The 26,772-nt window shown below is 37.5% G+C and overlaps 2 protein-coding genes across 2 annotated transcripts; both read left to right on the forward strand.

Moving 5' to 3' along the window:
- Positions 1 to 4,665: 4,665 nt before the first annotated feature.
- LOC149004360 (cysteine-rich receptor-like protein kinase 10) lies at positions 4,666 to 8,731 on the forward strand. The gene is made up of 8 exons (XM_089168630.1): positions 4,666 to 5,477; positions 5,649 to 5,671; positions 5,957 to 6,097; positions 6,393 to 6,514; positions 6,660 to 6,870; positions 7,090 to 7,327; positions 7,872 to 8,022; positions 8,405 to 8,731. Exons 1-8 carry the CDS (start codon positions 4,666 to 4,668, stop codon positions 8,729 to 8,731), a joined length of 2,025 nt encoding a protein of 674 aa, XP_089024756.1.
- Positions 8,732 to 20,854: 12,123 nt separating this feature from the next.
- On the forward strand, positions 20,855 to 25,131 carry LOC149004361 (cysteine-rich receptor-like protein kinase 15). The gene is made up of 7 exons (XM_089168634.1): positions 20,855 to 21,656; positions 21,784 to 21,915; positions 22,096 to 22,220; positions 22,374 to 22,584; positions 22,848 to 23,085; positions 24,555 to 24,705; positions 24,820 to 25,131. Exons 1-7 carry the CDS (start codon positions 20,855 to 20,857, stop codon positions 25,129 to 25,131), a joined length of 1,971 nt encoding a protein of 656 aa, XP_089024760.1.
- Positions 25,132 to 26,772: the final 1,641 nt, after the last annotated feature.

A 26,772-nucleotide genomic window follows, 5' to 3' on the forward strand; every position in this document is an offset into this window, starting at 1 on the left:
TGGCACGGCAGATCTAGGGCGATGGAAGTAGATCCATAAATATCATTTTTAATGGTTCAATATGAACCGTTAAATCGTGCGGCCGAATGATCTGACGGCTCATATTTGAACGTCAACATTCGTATCCCTATAGAGAGGTACATTCATACGAACAGAGTCATGAATTGTTCAGAAGAAGACCTCAATGCCTATAAATACATTCTAGTTTCACAACAGCAAGATATACTAAATTTTTCTGTTCTTGAGTTTTGTTTGTGCTTAGCAAAACTTGGGAGATTCAACTCAAGTCGTGCTTCTTTGTATCCTGGGAGACGGTTCGCAGTACCTCATAGCACCTTGATGTGAGGGCAAATTACGTCTTAAGAAAAGCAACATTATAACACACCTAGAAGTTCCAAGTTCCATACTGTGATCTTTTGTTCGTTTCTTTTACACAAATTATACTCAAATATGAATTAGGTATTTGAGTTATATATATACAACATACATTCTAATTTGACCATTGGATTAATTGCAATCCAATAGTATAATGGGTCTTTGTGGGAGAGCCCAATTAACTATAGGACCTAGTGTTGTTTTATATATATTAGCCAAATGCAAAAGTCTAATATTTCAAATTAGATATTCATGGTGTAATGTTTTAAACAACCTTGTACTTAAACCTTAAACCCTATGAGATATTAGTATTCAAAAACGGAACAAAAGCTAGATTTTACTTCAGTTGTATTGGTGGAGAGAACGACGGATAGATATTGTCTTCAAAAAACAAGAGGAATGCAGAAGTACCTCTTCACTTCTTTGCTTGGGTAATAAAATTCAGGTCTTGTTGGAGTATATTATCTGGAAAATTTCATTTCCATTGATGATAATGTCGAGAAGCTTTGTTACTTGTCATTGCAATGTTTGTTGTGAAATCTTCTTTTTCAGGTCAATTCCTATCGGATCAAAATCGTTGGAGGTTAATTTCATCGCTGATTATTCTAGCAGTAGCCTTGGTTGTTGCGTTGCTTTGTGATAGTTAAATGGCCGTTCAATTCGGTAGAGTTGATTGGAAGTTTGGAACCTGCAAGCCTGCAAGGCACAAACGTACTGGTCCGAGCTTACTTAAGGTGATACTCAAGAAGTTAAAGATTCTTCACCCTCGGAAGCTAGTAATTGGTTGGAAATACGAATGAGTTGAGGTGTTTTATAGAAAATGTTGCACTGCAAATTTAGATTCTCTCTCTTCAAATTAAAAAATTTGAGAATCCAACTGTTAGAAACAAGGGTAAAATCATAAAATTCATACACTAATACTTTAGTAGTATAGTCTATAGAGTAGTTTTTCTAAACATACAGCAGAACAAGTCGGAACTCTCTCTCCGTCTGGGAAGCTCTGCAAACACCTCCACATCGTGAAGCTTGAGGCAGAGAGGCTCGCCTGAGTAGTCTCTCCGGCTCCCCTGTTCCTCTTCCACTCATCTGGTCTCATCTCCATCTCCGGTCTCCTTCTCCTCTTCCGCCTCCTTCTCTCCCGTCTCTCCGGTCTCTCCCGTTTCCGTCTCCATCTCCACCTCCCTCATCTTCTCCCTTCCCCATCCCCTATTCTTCTCCCTCATCTGCGCATCTCCTTTCTCCACCTCCATTTCTCCTTGCCTGCCCGGAACACTAGATCTGGTGTTTCGTTTTACTTTTCAGCTCTCCTCCTTCATCTACTCACATCCTTCCTTTTTATCTCCTTTACTCATCTGCTCCTCTCCCTCCTTGTCTATTTTACTCGGACACCTAGATCTGTAGTTTTTTGGCTGCAATTTGTTTGTTTTCACGGCCGATCTCTCTCCCTAGTTGCAACACTTTTTTTCTTCTTTTTTCAGTTTTAAAATAAAAAATAAATTCTTTGGTTGTAGCGATCCTTGGTGCACACTGCCCATTAACTCCAAATTTGGAAGTACAAGTTCTTCTGTGGCGAGCTTGATAGGTACGCCTCTACGACAGAGCGGGATGGCAGGTCCGAACCTCCTCTGCACTTTTGATGTTACCACTGCAACAACCAAACAAGTTTTGTGTCCGCCCTTGAGGCGTGTATTTTTTCCCCCTATGTGGGTGTTGGTGCTTATTTGGTGTTGTCTTTGTTGCAACTTTCTTTCTAAGAAAGGTATATTGGGTTTGACCCATCCCTTAGCCTAGATGACCCAGTCTATAGCATATTCGACAATTTGGTCAATTTTTGCTCATTGGATCCGTTCAATCCTTGTGTTTTCATGCTTTCTTTTGTATCTGTATTTTTCTTTTATTTGTATGTCTGTATTTTCTTCTTTCAGTAAATGAGGTGTTGTTTACCAAAAAAAAAAAAAGAGAGTAGTTTTTCTAAATTTGCATATTGAATCCCTTCAATTTATCAAATTCACTCATTAAGCCATGTTTCGTGATTTGTGGAAAATTCAGCCTTAAATCCCAGCAGTCTTTCTAGACTCCTCTATCTGCTCCCTCTTCTTTGTAATCTCCCATCTCTCAGATTCTAACTCACCACTACCGTTTTTCTTAAACCCTTGTCCACCTTCTTGTTCTTCTTCCACTTCTCTTTCTCTTGATACTTGCAATCGCAGAGCCGGGTCTCTCACAAACGAACAGAGTGATGTTATTGGAGTTTGTTGGATCAAAAGATTTGGTATACCAAGATGAGGGTGCCGGAGAAGCGGGAAAACGAGGGGTGGAGAAAGGGCAGAAGACGGGCAGGGCGGGGGAAAAAATCTCGTTTGGGCGCGAAATGATGGCCTTATTTTGTAAATTTGATGTTTTTTAGGAGTTACTATAAAATGAAAAAGTGTTTCTAACGGGGTGTTCTTGTAATTAAAAAAACCTTTTCAAATCCTACATGCTTCTTGTATATTTTATACAAGGGTGTTTTTTTTTTTTTTTTTTTTTAAATTTTTTTTAATACATAGGAGAAGATAGAGATATCTCAATGCTATTAGTAAAGTTAAACCCCACAACTTCTTCATTAAGAGGCTGTGATCTTATCAATCGAGCAATCCTCGGTTGACAACTTTTCAAACCTAAAAGGCTAGAATGTAACCTCAACTTATTATTTACCACTGAGACTTCGAATAATCTATGCCTAAAGGATCTCAGTATTTGTGATTGTCAATAAAATATATCTTTTGTCACAAAAACAAACCCCTCTTATTTACCATGGGATTTTTTTTTGTCAACACCATTGGATTCTTATAAGCGACAATATCCAAGGACAAAATTCCAGTATTATTTTCCAGAAAAAATAAAGAATATTATTATGTTTTTCTCTTTCCTCTTTCCTCTTCTACATTAGGGACAATGTATTAGTAAAAAACCCAGGAAGTTGGCTCTCTTAGACATGTTGTGTGTTGCTTTTCTTATGATGTAATGTGCCTCTACAATTGGTATAAGAAGGATGCAATAAATCGTTTCCTACGATATAAGAAAGAGCAATGATAGTTGTATATTAGTTTTCTCCTACCCAAAGAAACCCAAATTAGGGAGAGCTTATAAGATTCTTTAGTACATCGGTTTACAAAACAAGAAGGAATATGTGTAGGCAAAGTGGCATATATTCATTATAATCATGACTCTACATAAATTTATATACACTAGTAATGACACATGCACATACACATGTGTGATATGTTCTACAATATAAAATTTTATTTTTGTGTAATTTAATTTTTTTCTTCTTCTTTGAGTTAAGTTTGGATAGATGAGAGCTTGCGTGACTCCCCCAGATAGCAAAATAACAATATTCCAATTTTTAGGATTTGGAAGATTACTTGAGTCAATAGCTTCTTTATTATGGCTAGGCCCGAAACACTTTTTTTTGCAAGAAAAGAAGGGTGGGGGGCAAAGGACAACCAATGAGCTAAATGTTGCTCAATTGTCATACATGAAATAGATCGGGTCTTCTTAGCTAAGGAGTCTATTATGCAATTGGACACTCTTGGTACATGATTAAAATTAAACATAAAAAACCAATGGAAGATCACACAGAGTAATTCCTTCCAATTCATTCTCCATCAAAACTATAGCAAATCTTTGGGAAGTTGTAACCATCCAATTAATCTCAATTGTTGAGGGACCATTGTCGAAGTGGATGAGACCACTTCGGTGACACCGGTAATCTAAAACATTTCAATTTTTTTTTTTATAGTAAGTCATGAATTTTCTTTTTAATAGAAATATAATTATATACCAACAAGAGAAGACTTGAAATTTGGTCTGAAACACTTCTTTTTAATTTTTTTATTTTAAGTTCTTATTCCTCTCTCTCTTTTACAGATTTCATTAAGGGCGGCTTCTTTTTTTCCCTTATTTTTTTTATTTAAAAAAGAAAAAGAAGAAAATATCTCAACAACTAAATTGTTAGAATAATATAAAATGTTGAAATTCAAAGCTTTCATTATAATCCCCAGCCTCATTGATTTTAAATTTATTTAGGCAAATCTCAGCTTCCGTTCTTTAGACTGAAATATACTTTTAAATTAAATGAAACTCAAAAGGTCAAATGATGCGAGATTGGATGAAATCATTGTCTCCTCGTCATATTCACGAAAGTGCAAGCACGATGCTTAATCAAGATGATTGTTTGTGACTGCCAAAACCTTAAAACTGGAATGCGAATGGTTGAGAGTCTTGAGAGACAGAATTGAAGAACCTATGGAACCATTTGAAAGCAGGAAACCAGCAGCTACGATCTTTTTCCTTTTCTTCTGCTTTGTTCTGTCTTCCCAGTTCAGCTTCAGTGGCTGCACTGACCCTGTTTCCTGGGGCTACGATTGCTTTGAACCAATCTACGCATCCTACAGTAGTTACCAATCCAACCTCAACACTCTCCTCTCTGATCTTTCTTCCAACGCCACCTACAACTCCAACAACGCCTATTACAATGCCACCGTCGGTCAAGATCCCAATGTTGTTTATGGTACTTACTACTGTAGAGGCGATGTCACCAGCGATGTCTGCCGTGACTGTGTCAATTTCGCCGTTACAGATATCGTCAATCGCTGCCCCAGCCAGGAAGTTGCAGTCATTTATTACGAGGAGTGTACATTGAGATACTCCAACCAGTTCATCTTCTCCACCGTCTCCGATGGTCCTATTGCATCTGTCTACAATGTTTACAATATCTCTGACCCCTCTCGATTTTCTCGGCTCTTGAGCAATACCTTGTACGAGATTGCAGCCATGGCCCGACTCAATGCTGAGAGATTCGCTACTCTAGAAGTTAGTTTTACTCAATTTCAGAATCTGTATAGTATGGGTCAGTGCAGTCCTGATTTATCAGGTGACGATTGTTATAGGTGCCTTGTTGATGATGTTATAGGTACTGTCTTAACTTATTACAGCTATAAAGAGGGAGCAAGGGCATTTAATCCTAGTTGTCACGTCAGGTTTGAGATCTACCCATTTTACACAATCACAGGTTCAGTACCACCACCTCCACCTTCTCCCACTGAACTGACTCCTCCTCCACCTTCTCCCACTGAACTGACTCCTCCACCACCATCTTCTCCCACTGAACTGGCTCCTCCTCCACCTTCTCTCACTGAACTGGCTCCTCCACCACCTTCTCCCACTAACCTGGCCCCTCTCACTGAACTGGCTCCTTCACCTTCTCTTCTTTTTCTGCCGGCCCCCCGGAGCAAAATAACAGGCATTAAAGGTGAGCAACTTGAAGTTTCGATTATGATTATATAGGGAGCTTTAAAACAGGGAACTGATACTTTGAAACAGAGACAATTCTTGCAGCTTAAGTTAATAATTGTTATTATACTTGCACTCTGTTGTTTTTTGTTAGTTTCTAAAAAACTTCATCAATCAATCTCGAAAATAAAGATATCCAGTGGGAACAATAATGCCTTTAATTCCAAGCTAGTGAAGAGCTTGCCATTGCCAATCTCATATATTTGGGATTTCTTCTGATTTGTTTTCAAAATTTTGAATGCAGCAAATCAAGGAAGTTCTTCTGCGAAAATTGTTACCATTGTTGTACCAGCTGTTGCTGCAGGATTGATTTCTATGGCTATTCTCTTGTTCCTTTACTTGTTCGTATTCGGGAAGAAAAAAGAGGAACCGCCGCGGGAAAATGGTATTGGCTTTGGCCTTTTAACTTGCTTCAGAAAACATGAATTGATTTCAAAGTTGGAGTTTCTTCAGGTCATCGAACGTTGGTCACATGGATGTTTCAATCTTAGAGTTGAACCCTTTGAAAAACAGACGTAAGATATGTGATCTTGCATCTTTTATCACCAGTGGCTAAGAAGCCAATGGTACCTACTTCAGCATGTTGTTCTAATGTTCTTGCTGGGAAGATTATTATTTATCCGTTCACTCCTTTTCATCTTTAAAATCATAATTTGTCTTTCTTGTTGGCATGTGTGTAGGTGACTACGGAGTTACAAGTGCAGAGTCATTGCAATTTGACTTCGATACAGTTCTTACAGCCACAAACAACTTTGCAGTTGCCAATCAGATTGGTCAAGGAGGTTTTGGTGCCGCCTATATGGTAAGAAAGTAGAAAAGTTCTTATCTGTTAAATTTCATTGTCCATAGCATGAAAATTCTGATTAACCATGATTTTGGAGTTAATGAAAGTGGCTTTTATTTCATGTTGAAGCCACACAGTTAATAACTTTGTAATTTTTCCTCAGGGTAGGCTTCCTAATGGACAAGAAATTGTTGTCAAGAGACTCTCAATTAGCTCAGGGCAATGTGCAAAAGAATTCAAGAATGAAGTTGCAGTATTGGCAAGGCTTCAACACCGCAATCTGGTTAAAGTATTGGGATTTTGTTTGAAGCGAGAAGAAAGGATCATTATATATGAATTTGTACCCAACAAAAGCCTCGATCACTTCCTATTTGGTTTGCCCCATGCATACATAACTCTCTTTCTCTTTGTAGCAGTTCTCCCAAAATATAAGGATTTCCATAAATTACACTACAATCAAATGTGAATGCAAAGTAAATTTAATTTCATGATGTTTCATCCTCCTTTGTTGATGAATTAACCTTTCACGATAAGCAAGGTTGTCAAATTGACCATATCCTAATTTTTTTTTCAAACCTTGCGGATGTCGACAGATATTGAGCAATGTATGCAGTTAGATTGGCAGCAACGTCACAAGATCATACAGGGGATTGCTCGAGGTTGTCTTTATCTTCACGAAGACTCTCGCCTTCAAATTATTCATAGGGATCTTAAAGCAAGCAATATCTTATTAGATGAGGAAATGAATCCTAAAATCTCAGACTTTGGGATAGCAAGAATTTCTGGCATCGACCAAACTCAACAAAGCACAAGCAGAATAGTTGGGACTTGGTAAGTTTTCAGAGCCTCATTCCTTCTCATATTTATGAGCAGAGAACATTTTTGCCAAATTCAAATTTGTCAAGTTCTTAACTAGTTAGAGTTATTTTCCTTTTTTCCTCCCAATAAAAAATGTTGACTTGTATAGAAAGCTCTGGTTATCCCTAAATTGACTTCATGTCACTGAAATCTACAACCTTTATTGTCTTGGTCTAGATAAGCAAAGAACAAAGGGAAATGCATATGGTACTAAACTAATTTTGTGTTTAATATATATTTAGATGTAGCTGGAAAAAGTAACTAGTGTAATTTGTATGAAGATTGTTCAGTCCATCTTTAATGCTCGACATGAAAATGTGATCTTGGTTAGGAATTGACCAGTCTGACATCCTTTTTTGGTAATGGTTGATTGACCTTTTATCAGAAGGCAAAAATAAGGTTTAATCATCTTCCTTGAGTGAAAAAGATTTAGTTAAATTGAGTAGAAATGAGATCTGGTATAAACTCCTACAACTACCCTAAGCTGCTTAAATTATCTTATGACAATTGCTTGCAGTGGTTATATATCTCCAGAGTACGCATTGCATGGGTTTTTCTCAGTCAAATCAGATGTATTCAGCTTTGGTGTATTAGTTTTGGAGATTGTAAGTGGAATGAAGAACAGTAGTTTCCATCACACGGACTTTGCTGGGGGCCTCATAAGTCATGTAAGTATGGATATCAACACTATTTTATCCATGTAACTGTCAAATGGAAAAGGCTATTTGCTCTAAATTTCAATCCCCCACTTTTTCAAATTTTTTTTGTTGAATTGGTAGATATGGAAATACACAAGGATAATAGTCATATTAGAACGAATATACGATCCCTGATAATTGGACTTTTAGTAGTATTTCTCCCCTAAGTAGTTGAGTTGTAATTCTCAATAAGTGTCTTAATCTAGTTTTTTATGTTTTTCCTTAAAAAAAAAAAGATAGCAGCAACAACAACAACTATATATTGCTAGAATATACCATTACACAACTAGTCCTTCAATTCTCCTGAATCATGAGAACCCAATGGCTAAAATGGATTAACATTGAATTGCAGGCATGGAGACATTGGAATGCAGGAATAACCTTCGAGTTCATTGATCCTCTCCTGAGAGAGAAATGTTCAAGAAGTGAAGTGACAAGAAGCATTCATGTTGCATTATTGTGTGTTCAGGAAGATGCAGCTGCCAGACCAACTATGGCAAACATAGTCCTTATGTTGAACAGCGAATTGGTTACTCTACCATTGCCATCAAAACCTGCATTTTATGTGCAAAGCAAAATGGAATCAGGCACTTCAGACCCATCGACGAGCAGCAGTTCAAAACCATTACCTGTCAACGAAGATTCAGTCAGCTTTGAGGTCAATATTCTGAGTAGATAAGGGTAGTGTAGAATTAGTGTTTGTTATTTACTAGGTGAGCTTGGATTTGTGCTACATTTTTTTTTTCATAGGATGAATAATTTGTGCTACTTTTTGTTATTCCTTAAATGGAAAGAGATGAGAGAGGCTCTGGTAAAGAAGGAAGTAGGTCGTTTAGCGTTAGGTTTGACTATTAGTTCCACTTCCCTCATTTTCTGAATCAGAAAACACTGGTGGATGAGAAATATTCTCTTCTTGGTTCACCATGGTTCTTCATCATCATCAATTCTATTCAGGGGAAGAACACTGTGAAGCTGGCAAAACCCATCTAATTTACTCAACCATGTCTTTTGAGAGCTACTGTCTGAATATCTGGAAGATGATGAATGGAGAAACAATGGAACCATGTTCCAATTAGACTCCAAAACCCCATTCAATTTGATGTTTATTATTATTTCTTCCTTTCTATTGATGTTTACTATTGTTCTCTTAGCTTCCAAAGACATAGACTTAGTGTTGTCTATTTCCATTGAAAGCTTAGTTTTGTTGCCTCCATTCACGGAACCCCAACTGTACGTAAGATACTTCAGTTCAGGAATGTGAGGCTTCTGTTGATCCGGGTTTTCCACCTGTGTTTGGATCTCCTTGTAGGAATTTCTCAATGAATGCTCAATAAGTAATGAAATTCAATCATGTGGAATATTTTACTTTCTTTCTTTCTTCTCTTCTTACCACCGGAGGTGTTGGTTTCTTAATCAAATGAACCACCTTTCAGGAATCAGAGTTCAAGTGAAAAACCTTTTTTTGTAGGGATCTGAGGTGCGCACATCGACTACATCATTTAGGGAGCTTTTACATTATTAATATAGGCAGGGCTTCGCTCTTGACCCTGAGGAGATTGGAAGTTTAACCTCTTATGTGGAAGTGTTGGTCTTTTGTTAACTAAGTCACACCTATCACCCACTCAGCAGTCACACCTATGATAAGAGAGTGATGAAACTGAATCTTATCACTCGCTAAGGATTCATTGGAAATTTTCCAAATAAAAGCCAAATGCCACCTGTTTTCCACTTAATGCCCAAGTCCTTATGTGACGACTGCCAGGAGGCTATTCGCAAGGTTGATGAAAATTGGTGAAACGATGGAGAGATCAAGTTTCAACAAGAACCCAGTAGCCAGAGTCCTCATGATCTTCTTCATCTTCCTCTTTGCTATTTCTTTCCTGGTCAGCTTTAGCAGCTGCACAGACCCTACATACCGCTATGATAGTTGCTCCAACAGGACCAACAGCAGATACCAATCCAATCTCAAGATTCTCCTCTCTGATCTTTCTTCCAATGCCATGTCCAACTTCAACAACGCCTACGGAAATGCCACCGTCGGCCACAATGCTGATGTTGTTTACGGCCTCTACTACTGCAGGGGCGATGTCACCAGCAGTGTCTGCCGTGATTGCGTCAATTTTGCCACTAAGGATATCGTTCAGTGCTGTCCCAACGGAGAAGTTGCAGTCATTTGGTACTGTTGTTCCATTGGATGAGATTGCATATATTGTCATTGTTGGCAACTAAAATATAGTGTGTTCTAAGTGTACATGACTTGTATTGAAGTGAAGCTCCCATAGAAGACTTTGGGAATTTGTTATATACTTTAGAGGGTGATTAACATTATTACAATAGTTTTGGATATTTTTGAGAAGATTTAAGTGTTTTGGGTGAAGCGAAGATTACTTAGAATAGTGGATTTCACAGGTCACTGCACAAGGGTCACATTGGATGAATTTTTGAGTAGTCATCCAGTTGTTTTTTGGGTTCCACTTAAACTGAAGAAACGTATATCATGAAGTCTTCTTTCAAACACATTTTTTGATTGTGATTTGGGTATCAAACAAAGGAGTTATGAGGTTTATCGTGAGAGTGTGCGATTTGGAAGCAAATCTGGGCATTGTAGAAGAAATATCAAATTTGGCTACTTTGATGTAATCTACTCTCAGGGGTTTGAAAATAATTTTTAAGAGTTCGGGGGTCTTTGTGAAATAAGTTTTACATCTCAAAGAGGAAAGTCTAAATTTGAAAGATTGAATGTTAAAATCTAATGGTCATTAGAAGGACGTGGATGAAAATCCAATTTTGAAGGTCGAGATTGATGCACTTGGTTTTCAAGTGCCCAAGACGAAAAAGACTCCATCGCGCGCCTTTTGGTTGGTCGGGATCATGATAATGTGGTGCATTGCAAAGTATAATGATCAACATAATCTTCTGTATAGCAACTTAAAGGTAAGATTAGAAAAAGATTCCATTTGAAATAATCTGGTGAAGGGTACTCTAATCTTACATCACTTAAAGGATCTGACGGCCCAGATCTCACCCGCATTTTTAAAGTGGATATCCAATGGCTGTGGGATTGGATTCTCTTTGGGAGTCATCTAGAAGATGAAATCCAACGGTTCCTGTGCATCAACGTTCATTCTCTTTAAAAGCTCGAATTTGAGCAAACAGAAGAGGGTTTTTGGTGTTTTTGGCTTGTGGAGACTAAGAAAAACGTGGAGGAGAAGCCAAGAAGCAATATGGGTATGAAGAACAAGTTTGGATGCATATTTTGGTGAAAACGTTGAAGAAGAAGGAGAGTAATCTATTGTAATCTCCCTTAATTTGAAAAGGTTCACCTTTCAAGTAGTTGCTTGTTAGGGTTGAGTTGTTTGAGGTTGTAGCCTTATACTTTTGTGGGTGCAAAAGTTAATACTCGAATGGGTGCTCTCTGATCATTGTAGTAATCAAAATTCTAGTTGAAAAGTATTGAATAAATACGAAGCTCTATTTAGGGCATTACTCCGTGGATGTAGACAATTTAGCTGAACCATGTAAATTTGGTGTCTTGCGTTTCTAGTTTATTTTTCATTGCATATATTGGAGTGCTTTGATTGCAGAGTGGTGGTGCACTGTTTGGTAGACCTAGCTACATTGTTGTGTGTGGTGGACGTGCCCTTGTGTAATTGATAATTACAAGATTATCTTAACCAACATTGTCTTGAGTTTAAAGAAGCGTCACATCAAAGAGAATTTCTAGAAGACACTGATTCACCCCCCTCTCAGTGTCAACCTGGGAATAATAGGTACGACGAGTGTATGTTGCGCTACTCCAACCAGTCCATCTTCTCCACCGTTTCCGATTTCCCATTGATTTACATGTGGAATTTGAAGAACTTCTTTGACCCTACTGTTGAGATTTATACCTTATTTGCAGCGGAATAATAGAATAAAGAAATCAAATAAGCATGACACACAGGGTTTTACTTGGTTCAATCATATAGACCTACATCCAAGGATGAGTTAAGCAACTCATCAAGTTTTGCACCATCAAATATCAAAGAAGGTTATAGCCCTATTGCTACCCAACATATGCTCACAAGACATGGACCAAGAGAGAAACAACACAGTTAGAACAACTACACCTCTAACAACAAGAAACAGATCCTCTCTTCATGCGCAGACCAAGAACACCAGCAGCTGTGTCTTCAATACATCAAAAGCCAAAGAACTTCTATACCTCCATGCTAGAACACACCAAGGAGATGCAGCAACAAAGAGCACTTCTTTATCAGAGCAACAAAGCACAAACCCACGAACAGAGATGGAGAATGAGAGTGATTGATCATATGAAACCCTAAGCCCTTTGAGAGGTATATATAATAACCACCTAAAAGACCTAAATAGCCTCACATACAATTAAATAAGACACCCATATCCCATACAAGACTGAAATGACTATAAAGCCCCTAATATTTGATAAGCATGCATTTCTCATTATTTATTTGATTTAATTTCCCATATTTATTTATTTAATTAAAAGAGAGCTAATTGATTATGTTTGTGTATTTTTCAGGAAAAATGTGATTTTGGTTATTAGAGATAATATGGAGTAAAGTTGGCAAATATATTAGATATTGATGGATTTTAAATCATGGCATTCAATCTTGTTATACAAGAAATCATGAAAAGTGAGATCTTAGCCAAGTTGGAAACAGGTGGAGGTCTAAGAAATAAAATTGGTAATAAATTTTGAAAATCGGATAAACAGGTCTACCTTCAGTATTTTGGGCATATCTCTCTCGTATGAGCTCAGATTGTAGTGATTCAAGATGGTATGGAACGATATAAAAAATATCTACAACTTTCTAGTTTTGAGTTTTTCCAAAATCCAAACGAATAAAGGTCGAAATCGACGGGTAAAGATGGGGGATTCATTGTATGCGGGAGACATAAAAGAGAAGCTAGCCATAGAGAAGAGGGGAAAACGGCGAACACGGCTCTCATCTATTTCATTGCTGAAGAAGAAGACCACATCTCTCTCTCTCTCTCTCTCTCTCTCTCTCTCTCTTTCTCCCCCCTGTAGCTAGTTCATTTTCTTTGGGATGTCGATGAACCATGCTTATTTCATTAATTTGATTGTTCTATATCTTCTAGTTGATTGTGTTTGAGTTTGGCCAAAAATGTTCTATAGCTCAGTAAACTAAGTGTGTCAAGCTTTGGCGAAGAATGATAGTCTTGCGAAGATAGAGCATACCTAGGAAGACCATCCTTAATTTGCTTTGAAGTGTAGATTTATATCGGTTAGGGGAAAGCATTGGGGATTCGAAATCCCAAAGTTCTTCACGTATTCATAGTTAAAGTTTTTGCATTAATTAATAGATTTAATTTAAATTTAATTTAAATTTATTTTTGTTGAATTCAATCTTAGTAACTTAGCCTTTTAGTTCCCCATAGCTCGCCTCGTACTTTCTGCTAGCTAGATTAATATAGAATTTTTATTTTTGATTGGTTAACAACACGATCACTAATACATACAACACCTACTCTACTAAATCAGCTCTTGACCGACACTATCTACAATCTTGCAACCATAGCTGCCTCCGATTCTCATAGATTTGCTACTCAAGAAGCTAATTTAACTCGACATCATCAGAATCTATATTGTTTGTCTCAATGTAGTTTATATATATATATATACTCTAAAACACTCCATTTGATCATTCAAAGTTTAGAGTCTTGGCTCATTGAACTGGATGACATGGAGAATTCAATCTTGGTGTTGGAGCCATAGCTATCTAGATGTAAGATCTGAAACTGATCTTGCATCTTAGTACCTCAGCTGGCTAAAGAAGCCAATATATGGTTACGAATCTTCTTGAATATATTAATCCTATAGGGGTGTTGTTTACTCATTCATCTTTGGCAAATATCAGTGTTTAACTTTTCTTCCCTTGTGGCTTGTGCCAGATGGAAATGCAATTAAAAGTGCAGCAGCATTGCAATTTGAGTTAAGTACGGTCCTTGCAGCCACAGACAACTTCTTCGAGGCCAATAAAATTGGTGAAGGAGGTTTTGGTTCTGTTTACAGGGTAAGATCGGAAGTTACATACATGTAGCAAATTCTTGTATTTTTCAACATCTTGCCATAAGTAGAAGTTCTGATTGGAAATGCATTTGAAGTAATTGAAAGTATTTTTTTTCTCTAAAAAAGAAAGAAAGTAGTTATTTACAGTAGTTTTCATTTGATTGTGAAGACATAGAAGAATTGTTTGCATTGTGTCATCAGGGTAAACTTTCGAATGGACAAGAAATCGCTGTCAAGAGGCTCACCAAAAACACAAGGCAAGGTGGAGAAGAATTTAAGAATGAGGTTGTGTTAGTTGCAAAGCTTCAACACCGCAATCTTGTTAGGCTATTGGGATATTGTTTGGACGGAGAAGAAAAGATACTTATCTATGAGTTTATACCCAACAAAAGCCTTGATCACTTACTATTTGATTCGTTTGACACCCACATCTCTCTGTCCTTTTTTTTTTGGAAGAATGTTCTTGCCTTCTCTTTTTGCCTTTTGGGAGTTGTTTTCTCACATGTTATGTGGACTGTCATGAATTATGCATTCTAGTTTTAAGTAGTAGTAGGTTCTCTGTCAGCTGCAGGTCTTGGGCCACAATTTCTTTGGCTTCGGTACATATATAGTCCTTTAAGTCTAAGCAATTGCACCATATAGCTGTTAACTTGATGTTTGTCTGGCCAGCATGCTTGAGTCCTTCTATGATCCTTTGTAAGACCACCATTGTTTGTGAACCAACACACGTATCACTTAATTTCATGATCCCTTTGTGAGCTGCATCTACCACACCCCAACAATAAGCTGCCCAATTGTTGCTTTTATGTACAAATCCTGCACACATTAAGATTTTATTACTTCGAATGTCTATATTTCCTAAAGCCATACAAATACACAATTTAAGTGGTTGTGTGGTCTGTACAAGAAATGTTTCCCCTTACATCCCAACCACATGTGGGGGTGAGATCTGCATATCTCCATTCCATTTAGCTGAGAACTTCATTACGTAAAAGCCATAATCTGTAGCATGTAATCGTCAATATCGAAAACATCCAACAAAATATAGGTTTATCTAAGTTTGAGTTGGAAAATAGATTTAAGCACAGCTACAAGAAGTTATTTTAGGCAAAAAAATATGTGTGAAGCCCTAAGGGGCCTACTACCCTTATCCAGTTAGCCCCATCACAATGTATGAAAAGATGCCAAGCTAACTTAGCGCATTCACCACCATATAACACACAATTGCTCTGAATTGTTGTCAATTTGGAAAAGAGTCTCTCTAATTGGTATACTTGCATTTAACAAATGCCAAAAGAACATTTTAAACTTAGGGTGGATATGTAGTTTCCAAAAGAATTTCCACTATGCGCAATGAGCTACCATATTGAGAGCAAATTAATGTATCGTAGGCTAGTTTAGTGGTAAAAGCACCCTTCTAAGAAATCAAAGAGATCCAAGAATCATTATCTACTGAGAGACACATTATTTATCAAATGAACTATTGTTGGGTTAAAGGTTTGATTGATCTCTATTATCGTAGAGATCTACTTTCTACCACTTCAGCCAGCTTTGAATGCCTTGGTTGAAACATGGATTAGACCTTTCAATCTGATGATCCATAGTTGTATGAACCCAAGGATCAAAGATCAAACTAGAAAGAGGTGTCACAATCATTTTCTAGTTTTTTGAAAATTACCATACCTGCAAGATGAGGAAGAATTTGTCTTAAACTATTTCAAGAGTTAGAGCCACATTTTTTCTAACTTGGGAGAAAAAAAAATGGAAGTATTAAGAAAGTATTTAGCTTTAAACATCTTGTCAAAATTGAGTTAGGTTCATTGAGAAGTTTGCACTCTTACTTAAGCAATGGAGCAGTGTTCATGTGCACGCACCATCTTCTTGAAACCAAGCCCGCTCCTTACCTTTAGTCGGCAATATTTATCCCAAGCAATTAGAATTATAACATTTTCCTTCATTTCCTACAAATTCCCGTCAAAACCAAATGAAGTCATTAATGATTTCCACCAATTTACGGGTGCCTTATGTATATGGAGAGTCCATATTAAAGAATCCCAATCCGGCAATCAGATGGCTTGAGAGTTATATAGAATGTATACATCATACGGGAACAAGCAACATCTTTTATCCCTTACTTTTTTGGGCAATTGAGACCGAGGAGGACACCATTGAACTTGTAAACTACTAAGTTTGTATACGGTTCCCCCCTTGTATTTATAGTTTATCACCCATGAATAGGAACTTGAAATATCAGGAAACAAACTTACGCATACCCCTGACCAGTGATTAATTCCTTTAAACTAAAGTGTCTCTCAAACAGGTTTTAAAAAAATTTAAAAAAGTACAAGTATAAATTTTTAATCAAAATACTCTTGATATAAGATGGATTGGAGATGTTTTTCATAAAAAATGTAAAATTAATTTGGGCCAAGATGAAGGAAGAGTGAGGGATGAACCAGATGGAACAACCATTGAAATTAAGGAGGAACGAGTAGCTTTTTAAAATTAAAAATTAATTAAAAAATTTTATTTTTACAAAATAACTAATTTTTGTTCAACAAAGTTATAATTCTAGCAGCTGGATTAAGTGCCACTTGTTGTGATAGAAGGCACTATGTGTAATTCTAGAAGTTTGGTGGCAAAATGAAATCACATCATACCTTACCAAGTTATGGGTAGATTTCTCTATTTTTATGGTTGAGAAAAAAATTGCAAAGTGACTACGCATAACTAGGATACAGAATGTCATATAGAATTATTTAAACTCTCAATTCAATTGAAGAAGAAAAAAAAAAATACTTCATGCTTCTTCTAGGTTCTTCAATGGATTTAGGAAATTCATGGTCTTTTATTCAGAAATCTCGACGAAAATTAAAATGAAGACTCTCGCTAATTTTTTTTTTTATTCTTGTTTTTTGGGTTTTTTGACTCGTTTATGTACCAAAAAAAAAATAGGAACACAATACGTAAATATAAAAAATTAAAAAAAAAATTAAAAACAAATAAAAACAAATAAAAACAGAAAAAACTGTTAAGTCATTATGTAACCTATTATTCTAGTTTGAAATATATGGAAATGCAAACACAATAGAAAAATTAAAGAGGATGCAAAAATAATAGTTCACAAACCAGGGGCACATTGTAGTTTGTTCGATCAATTCCTTAATTTGTTTAAATTTTTAATACAAATTCTCTTAATGCATAGAAACTCTTGGCAAATGATCTTTTTAGACAAAGGGATTGCATAATCTAGATTACTTTGTGTTGTGCCACTTTTCTCACCAAGTGACTCAGCTTGATCCCGAATCACTGAGTCAATCGAGTCTATCGCTCTGAATCAGACCAGATCAGAGTTGGACCAATGGGCTCGACCCTGATTCTTTGTATAAATCAATTAATATTAGTTCAAGATAGGAGCTAGAGACATTATCAGAGCTCAATGGACCTTTTTTTGGATTAAGAGCTTCTAATATACTGGGATGGGAATGAGAATATTAATGCCGTCGAATGGGTGCAAACCCAAGACCTCCCCGTAGGAGGTTGGGCCTTTAACCACTTTATTAACTCACCATTATCGGAGTTCGGGGACTTTAGTTCTAGAGCCGATCCAGTGACAATTATGAAGATTTGTCAATTGAGAGCTGTCTCCATTACGAATGTAAGATCCAACACCAAAGGTAATCCACAATTTTTCATCAACTTACTAGGTCATCTCGCTCTTATCATTTCCTTTGGTGATAAGTCCTAGCCAGACCCTGAACTAGATCAGCTCAACAAACAAGTCGATTTTGGAAGCAATATTGTATACTTTGTGGAGTTCCACGGGTGGCTCAAGATTATTTTTTTCTATTGCAATATAAAGTATAAGGAACTACGGAACTTAATGGTGATGTTTTGTAGAGGACAACAAATGGCAATCACTCTTGAAGATAATCTCTTGTTACACCTAATTAAATAAAATCCATCGGATGACCCTTAGCAAAAGAAAAAGAAAATCCATCCAAGGTGCTTGGCAGATACACAATTGCGGCTCAATTGACTCAGGATTGAATTGTACGGTCATGGCTATTTTGCTTTCCTTAACATGCAATGACGCTTTCCATTGAGATTAGTTCTTTTGTGAAAAGCTTCAGTGTTGTGCAATTAACGGGCAACACTAAGCTGCGTAAGGCCACGGTCTAGATTGAAATCCCGACCATATGATTATTACCATTGCCGCCTATAGATATATATGGCAGGTACGTGAGGGTAGCTTGTTTCTCTTCTCCTAGGGTACCTGCACATGTTATTTAGGAAGAAAAGATAGCGAGTGGTTCTTCGCAATGTGGAGCTACCGGCCGCTGGACGACGACCGCTTCTTTTTCTCGGCCATCCGCTTCTTTTGGTTTTCTTATTCAAAAGAATCCTAGACTAAACAAAAAGCTCTTGAATCAGTGCAGGGCCAAATCAGCAGCGGGTTTGGAATAGCAAAAGAAGTTTTCTCTCCAATTCGCCCCAAATTTGGCTATCCGACCCTTTTTTAAGGAGATCCTCCTAGACGAGGCTCGATTTCGGCTTGGTTCCAGAATTGCCTTTCCGATCCTCCTTCTTTTTTGAAAAGGGGAAGAAAGAAAGAAAAAACAACGAAAAAGCTCCCTCGCACAAACGAGACAACGCGGAAAGAAGAGGAGAGAAAGACGCAGAGGGAAAGCCAAACAGCTCCGAGCCACGGACAACAGAGAAGCCCAAGGCAACGCTCAAGAGTCGGAACACGGACACCCGGCACCAGGAGGAACCGACCAAACACGCAAGCACCGAGAACGGAGCGCGGACTCTGGAAGAAGTTCCAAGCTAGTACTAGTCCTCGCGGCCGGAGCCCCAAAAACACCCCCGAAGAAACGCACCCACCTCCGAAGATCCCCCCCTTGTTCCCCGCGGCCGTCCTGGGACCCGCGGTGGTTTTTCCAGTTGGCGGTGGTCTCTCTTTGCTAGATATGGTTTAGATATTTTCTAGGCTAGCACGCTTCTACTTCCAGGATCCCTTTGACCACGCAAGCAGCCAACTTTGGACTGAGGTTGCTAACGCCGGTTCTTGCCGTTTGGCCTTCAAAAGTCGAAGTGGAGCCCCCCCCCCCCTCCTTAGTTTGATCGTTGCCTCTCTTTCTTTTGTTGGGCGGGTGCACTCCACCGTCAACGCTACATTGTAGATTGCATGCTGCTTCCCTTACATCCACCTTGTGGAAGGAGCGAACCTTATGAATAAGCACACGCGTTGTTTCACGAATAATCTTTTTCAGGATTGGATTAGTTTGATAGTGGAAATGCCATAGAGCGTGAACCAAGATCGGTGATACGAAAACCAAAATCAAAATGAGGAAGAAAAAGATATCCTGACGGGGGTCTATAATTTCTTGCACCACCTGCCCGATCTCATCCACTTGAAAATTCGTGTAACAGTTGCTAATTCTGCTTTCTAATAGAGTAATAAGTTCACTTGCTCTGGGAGGTAATACCATAAAAAATAAAAAAAAAATTCCAAGTTATGTAAAAGACACATTTTGAAGTTTTTCCTTGCCTCATGAGGGTGCACTTTGAGTCCCAAACTTTCTCTCTGAAGCAAATGTTGGAAGTCCAAGATGGTGGTTTGGAACATCCAAGAGGACACCCGATCCATTTTTATGGTAAAGAGTAATTCAAAATCTAAAAAAAAAAAAACAACTTGGGCCAACGAGGCAGCGGCTGGGAAAGCGAAGGAAAGAGGAATTCGCTAGTATGAGAGAAGTCACTCGACCAAGTCTTATTGACGTTCAAATCGAGGAGCCAGAGACAGATTGCAATTGCAAAAGCCAACTCTAAAAAGCAGCTTTATTTTAAAGAAAGAGGGGCAAATGAAAAGCAAAGGAGAGAAAAAATGAGAAGCTTCACATATATAAATCGGTTACACACTAAAGGAAAGATAGATTCTAGTTAGCCTACCCAACTACACAAGATATTCTACGTGTGATTAACAAAAGAGTCATTGGTTATTAATCTCAAGGTAGAGACGAGCTGGCTAGACTCTTATCGAAATTGCGTATGCGTAAGTAAAGAGGGGGTACATCATGGTCATTTGGGTAAAAGAAAATAAAAATATAAAATCCATCGGATGACCCTTAGTGGAAGAAAAAGAAAATCCATCCAAGGTGCTTGGCAGATACACAAATTTGTGGCTCAGCTGACTCAGGATTTAATCGTACGATCATGGCTATCTTGCTTTCCTTCACAAGTAATGAGGCTTTTCTCATTGTGACAAAAAAGTTTTGCGAAAAGATTCAGTGTTGTGCAATTAATGTGCAACACTGAGCTGCGTAAAGCCACGATCTAGTTGAAATCTGGACAATCTGATTTTATATTTTTTGTACTTTTTAGCCATGCTTACCTGTAAAAAAAAAAAAAAAAGGTCGGGTGGTCGGGTCGTCCAAATCGATTCAATCCTAGGGGTAGGCAGCTCAATGCTCACTCAAATTGAGCCCAATTTTTGAGATAGAAAACGACCGAAGGGCATTTGGTGAATATATAATTGAGCGTTATAATATTCTTTTCCACGTGTCATCTTCTTGCATATGCGGTGCCTTGAAAACGTATTAGTTTCTGCAGCAGCTGCGAACGCAGATCCATGAATGAATTGAAACTCACCTGACCACCTTCCACCTTCTGCGAATCCGTCTGCGAATTTCAAACCCTTTCGTTGACTCAAACTAGAGAATACAATCGTGGTGGGTTTCGATCAAAATGTACGTGACGAACGACAACGCAAGACCCACGGTCATCTCAGTCATCATCTTCTTCGTTGTCTTCTCTCTGCTGCAATGTTTCGTCAGCTGCTCCAATGAAACCCATCTCAAGTACTATTGCAACTTTACTTCTTACCAAACCAACAGCACTTACCAATTCAATCTCGAAAATTTATTCGGATCTCTTTTCAACTACGCGTTGTCCAAATCCGACAACGCCTACCGTAGCGCCGTCGCTGGAAAAAACCCTAATTCTGTTTATGGCCGCTACTATTGCAGAGGCGATGTCACTAACATTGAGTGCGGTAATTGCGTCAGCGCCGCCGAACGTGACTTGGTCACAAAATGCCCAAACAGGAAATCTGGACAAATTATCTACGAAGACTGTATATTTCAGTACTCCAACGAGAGCTTCTTCTCACTTGTGTCTGAGAAACCTGTCTTCCATGAGTTCAGCCCACACGTTCTCTCTGAATTTACTGAGTTCAATCGGGTCTTGAATGATACACTTGCCCATGTCGCCATCAAAGCTTCCTCCGATTCGCAGAGATACGCCACTCAGGAATCTGATTTTATTCTGGGTAAAGAACACAAACACATTTTCTCTCTCGCGCAGTGCAGTCCTGATTTATCAGAGGAGGACTGTAAAATATGCCTTGTGGACTCCATTTCCTCTCTCTTCAAGTATCACAGAAACAATGATGGAGCAAGGGTGGTTTTTCCGAGCTGTAATGTCAGGTTTGAGGCCTACCGTTTCTATAAGCCTAGAGTACTCTCGCCACTTTCGGCTTCAATTCCTGGTGAGTTTTTACTTAGGGCTTTGGATTTTGGGTTTCTGTTCTAATTCTACCTACTACCGAGATCAACTTTGTTTGTTCCTATTAATTACTGAAGATTTGATTATGTTTATTTAAATTTTGTGTGCAGGAAAACAAAAGATCGCCTCAAAAGAAATTGGTGCTGTGGTTGTTCCAATTATAGCAGGAGCGATTCTTCTATTTATCATCTTCTATTTTATGTTGACGCGATTGAAAAAGGGATGCCCACCAAAGGAACAAGGTAAAAGCTTTATCCTTTTCATCTAGACTACTAAACACTCAACTTGATCATCCAAAACTGTTTCCTTGATCATGAACTAAAATTTTCCAAAGATCTAATCTTGCATCTTTTATCTCAAGTGACTGAAAGTTCAATAACCCTAAGTTCAAATTTATTTTCTCACTCGTGGCTTGTGTATAGGAGGGAACGACATACTTATAAGCACAGATTCAGTACAATTTGATTTCATTACTGTTCGTGAAGCCACAAACAATTTTGCTGAGGCCAATAGAATTGGTCAGGGAGGATTCGGAAGTGTTTACAAGGTAAGAAATAAGAGGAAAACATGAAGTAATCAAACTAGAATTAAAGCATGTCAAATTTCATTGTTTTCTGATTAGTAATGAATTTAGAATAACTAAGGTAGCTTGTAATTGATCCTAAATAATAGTATTTAATTGATTGCTTGTAATCACTAGGGGACACTTCCTAACGGACAACAAATAGCTATCAAGAGGCTCTCCAGATACTCAAGACAAGGTGAAGATGAGTTCCTAAATGAAGTGATGTTAGTGGCAAAGCTTCAACATCGTAATTTAGTGAAGCTACGGGGATTTTGCTTGGAGGGAGGAGAAAGAATACTTATTTATGAGTTTGTACCCAACAAGAGTTTGGACTACTTTCTATTTGGTTTGTCCCACAAACTTCTCTCTTTCTCTTTCTCTCTCTCTTGAGGAGGGTGGAGTTGTTTTTTTCTTTTTTTCTTTTTTCCTTCATATTACTAGTATTTTCAAGAATTATAACATTCCTATTTTATCCGCTTATGGAATTAAAATGGAGAGCTCAACATCTTCATCCCCATTTGTCCAAATAGCAACATTCAATGATGAATTGTTGGACAAGATGACAATATCCTGTATTGACTCTATCTTTATTTGGATGGGCATATATAGATTCTGAGAGATGCAAGCAGTTGGATTGGAAAACACGTCACAAAATCATCCAAGGGATTGCTCGAGGGCTTCTTTATCTTCATGAAGACTCCCGCCTTCGCATCATTCATAGGGATCTTAAAGCAAGCAATATCTTATTAAATGAGGATATGAATCCCAAAATCTCTGACTTTGGGCTCGCAAGGATGTTTGATGAGAATCAGACCCAAGCAAATACAAACAGAATAGTCGGGACTTAGTAAGTTTTTGAGCTTCATTACTTCGAATATCTTTGGTAATAGAAAATATTAATAAAAAGTTTCCAAGTTCTTTACTAATTTTCGGCAAAGAATGATGCATGACACGTGTTTTTCTCTTGTTGGTGGATCGAAGTAAATCCCAACACCTTATATAGAGGAGGTAAAGTCCAACATGCCCTTCCCCATTTGACTGGTTGATTCTATTTTGTTTTGCCATAAATGTAGACATGCATTGTGCTATAAGAGACCCTTAATCTTCTTTCCCCCAAAACAAATTAAGTTGTAGGTTAATAACTGTGAACTTCTGGTCCGTCTTGGAGAGGAAATTAAGTGCATAATCTCTAGAATCTCCAACCTTTATTATCTTGATCTTGAGAAGGAGAGAAGAAAAGGAAATGCATATGACATTAGACTGGTTTGGTGAGTTCTTCATCATATTCAAATTTAAGGAGATGAAAGAATCAGGGCATTGCTAAAATGACAATGGCTGATGTTAAGAAGAATAACATGTATAGTCTAGGTCATTGCCAAGTATGAACTTAGATAGAGCCTACTGAATGGTAAAATTGACCCACCAAAAAAAAATATATTGAATGGTAGGGATCCATGTTATTCACACCAAGTAAATTTTCCTGACTTCTCGAGTTATCCTCTTTCTTCTTACCTGGCATTGTTCATTTTCTATTCTCACATATTTTTTTTTCTTTTCCTTTTCCTTTTTTTTTTTTCATCAAACATTCATTTCCATTTTCTTAGCTCCTTATTATAGTGAGTGCTTACACATGCAAGAAGAAAATAACAGAATTTGAGTTTTGATGTAAATGGCTATAGTACCTTGTGCTTGCTAGGATCCAGTTACCCAATATTTGTGTTTTTTAAAATATCTGCGTAGGCGATTCGATTTCAATGGGATAAGGCTTAGCTGTTATTGTTGTTGTGTTGTTGAGTTATACATGAGCTGAAGATTGATGAGACTTGTAGCACTTAAACATAGCCGAATAATTGGTGTGGATTTAACGAAGAAGGTTCAGCTCATCTGGAAATTTTCAATGTGAACTCTAATTTGGCTAGGCTTAGCTGTCTGATATTGGCTGCCACAAGAAACAGAAAAAGACAAAGCTAGTGTTTGTATATATTACAAGAGCTAAAGTATGAATAATACAAGAAAAGAAAGTTATAATTAAACTAGGGATACAAAATTATGATGGATTGCATGTTAGGGTTGTTCCTCTTTGAGTTTGAGTTTGAATGAGATTTTGATAATCTGTCTGTGAAGATCAAGTTGGAATGGAATTCTGATCAGTATCGTTTATAGTAGCAACTTGTTTTTCTCCACCAACACTCCCCCCCCCCCCCCCCCCAACAAAGAAAATTATAAATAAATTAATATATAAGCAAAAATATGATCTCATGTAATATCTGCAGTTACCATTGTGTACTTAAATTATCATATACTAATTTGTTGCAGTGGTTACATGTCTCCGGAGTATGCCATGCATGGCCAGTTTTCAGTAAAATCAGATACATACAGCTTTGGTGTATTACTTCTGGAGATAGTAATTGGAAAAAAGAATAGTAGTTTCTTCCAAGAAGATGGTGTTGAAGATCTTTCAAGCTATGTAAGTGTGGATGTCTGTACTTCTTTTCCCTTGCTAGAACATTAGTGGCAAAGTCCTTCAGTTTGCCAAAAAATCTGAGGACCCTAAATGACTTCTATGGTTCAATTGTTGCAGGTATGGAGATGTTGGAAGGAAGGAACAGCCTTTGGGTTGATTGATCCATTCTTCGGAGAAGATTGTTGTAGAAATGAAGTGCTGAGATGCATACACATTGGGTTGCTGTGTGTGCAGGAAGTAGCTGAAAGACCCACTATGGCAGATGTAGTCCTCATGTTGGACAGTAACTCAGTCAGTCTTCCAACCCCATCGCAACCAGCACTGTTTGTGCGACATACCATGGATTCAGGCATGCTTATGCCATGGCTGCCTCCAGCTGAATCTGATCAATGCGGACTCATTACAATCACTGACTTAGCGCCTAGATGATGTGAATATATAGATTAAAGGTCAGATATCCTAGAACAAGTGTTTTCTAATCTTCAAGCGACCTTGGGTTCCTGCTATGTACTTCTACCTAGAATGGGAATAGTTAATGTAAAGAAGCAAGGATAGCTCTCTCTCTCTCTCTCTCTCTCTCTCTCTCTCTCTCTCTCTCTCTGTGACATTTTTTCTTAACTCAAATTCTCTTTCATGTACAGTAATGAAGATCTTGTTTCTAGCTCTCTTTCTTGTACAGTAATGGAGACCTTGTTTCTTCATGAAAAGTATTTTGATATATATATATATATATATATAGTGTGTGTGTGTGTAACGTATTTTGATTCATATTTAGTTGTATTTATGGGGTATGCGTGTATTTCTTTTATTTGCATGCTTAGTATTTTTATTTGGTTATTCATATAAATGGGTAAAATATAGTGGAATTTTTGACTGAATAAGAGCTGTAGCCATTATATCCATTACAAATGGAAAGGGTGTCCTGGCTCTTAGAATTTGAATCAATTGATAATTTGATTCATCTGCTACCTTACATTTTCTACCCACTCCATTTTCTTTTTTTGGTGAATAGTAGTTACAAAACCAAAAACAAGACCAGCTTAAATCCAGGAAGGAGCTAGCTCTCACCTGCATAACTTGAGTCTGTTATGCAACTCCAAAAAATAAAAAAATTACAACCTCAAACGTGATTTGATCTTCTAATCTCTTATGACGGGTTAGTCTTAATTTGCCAATTGATCAAGATTAATGCTCACATAATTAGGGTTGTAAACGGATTGGATTTGAATAAGATAGTGGTAAATGGTAATACCATATCTGCATTCTATTATATTCGGATGGATTCTGATAATATATCCTATTGGTTTTTGGACGGATTTAGTTGGATTCGGATGATAATTGGATAATTATTTTCTTAAGTAGATTTTTCTAATTGGGCATGAATAGAAATTGAATATAAGTTTTCGACTACCTATTGATATATTTACCATTTTGTTTGCGAGGTTAGGTTTGAAATCTAAGAACTTAATAACTTTGGTAGTTATTTTAGTAGAAATCCTAGAAAAATAGTAACATATTTTAAGTAAAAAATTATAAAAATAAGAAAAATAAATCTAAATAAGTAAATTAATCAGATAATTTTATCGAATGGATAATAATTAGTAAGAAAAAGATATACCATACCCGCATCTATTAGTAACCAGACGGAATCAAATACCACTAAACGAATGCAGATGCGAATTCGGGAGTGTATTTTGATTATCTATTTACACCCCTATACATAATCACAAACCAAACGTAAGGTCTTTTTCAGAGCTGAATCATTAAAGCAGATGAGACTCTCCACTGCCCAAGTACTCTATTTTCAGCCAATGCTCTACTTTGAAGAAAGGGAGCATAAGAGTGGTTATTAGGCGCCTTTCAGATGCAGGTAAGAATCGAGAACCGACTGTGATTAATCCTGATGTCCAGCAATTCTGAATGACGCACCAATGACTGATTCTATCCCCAATTTCCCTATAATTTTGAGTGGTGGTGGGCGCGGGGGGGGGGGGGTGTTTGAACAATGGAAAATGCTCAACTTTTAAGTACAGTATAGTCTAACCACAGCTCTGGACACAGGAAACCCTA

Source organism: Hakea prostrata, chromosome 9 (genome assembly GCF_041222555.1).
Source record: "Hakea prostrata isolate BN-2017 chromosome 9, UWA_Hpros_2, whole genome shotgun sequence".
Lineage (NCBI taxonomy): Eukaryota > Viridiplantae > Streptophyta > Magnoliopsida > Proteales > Proteaceae > Hakea > Hakea prostrata.

Excerpts from the sequence above, each read along its gene's own strand:
- LOC149004360 (XM_089168630.1), top strand. The coding sequence starts at position 4,666 with ATGGAACCATTTGAAAGCAGGAAACCAGCAGCTACGATCTTTTTCCTT. Across the intron at positions 5,478-5,648 it reads CCCACTGAACTGACTCCTCC|GAGCAAAATAACAGGCATTA; the intron begins TCCACCTTCTCC and ends GCCGGCCCCCCG. Across the intron at positions 5,672-5,956 it reads CAAAATAACAGGCATTAAAG|CAAATCAAGGAAGTTCTTCT; the intron begins GTGAGCAACTTG and ends TTTTGAATGCAG.
- LOC149004361 (XM_089168634.1), top strand. The coding sequence starts at position 20,855 with ATGTACGTGACGAACGACAACGCAAGACCCACGGTCATCTCAGTCATC. Across the intron at positions 21,657-21,783 it reads ACTTTCGGCTTCAATTCCTG|GAAAACAAAAGATCGCCTCA; the intron begins GTGAGTTTTTAC and ends TTTTGTGTGCAG. Across the intron at positions 21,916-22,095 it reads ATGCCCACCAAAGGAACAAG|GAGGGAACGACATACTTATA; the intron begins GTAAAAGCTTTA and ends GCTTGTGTATAG.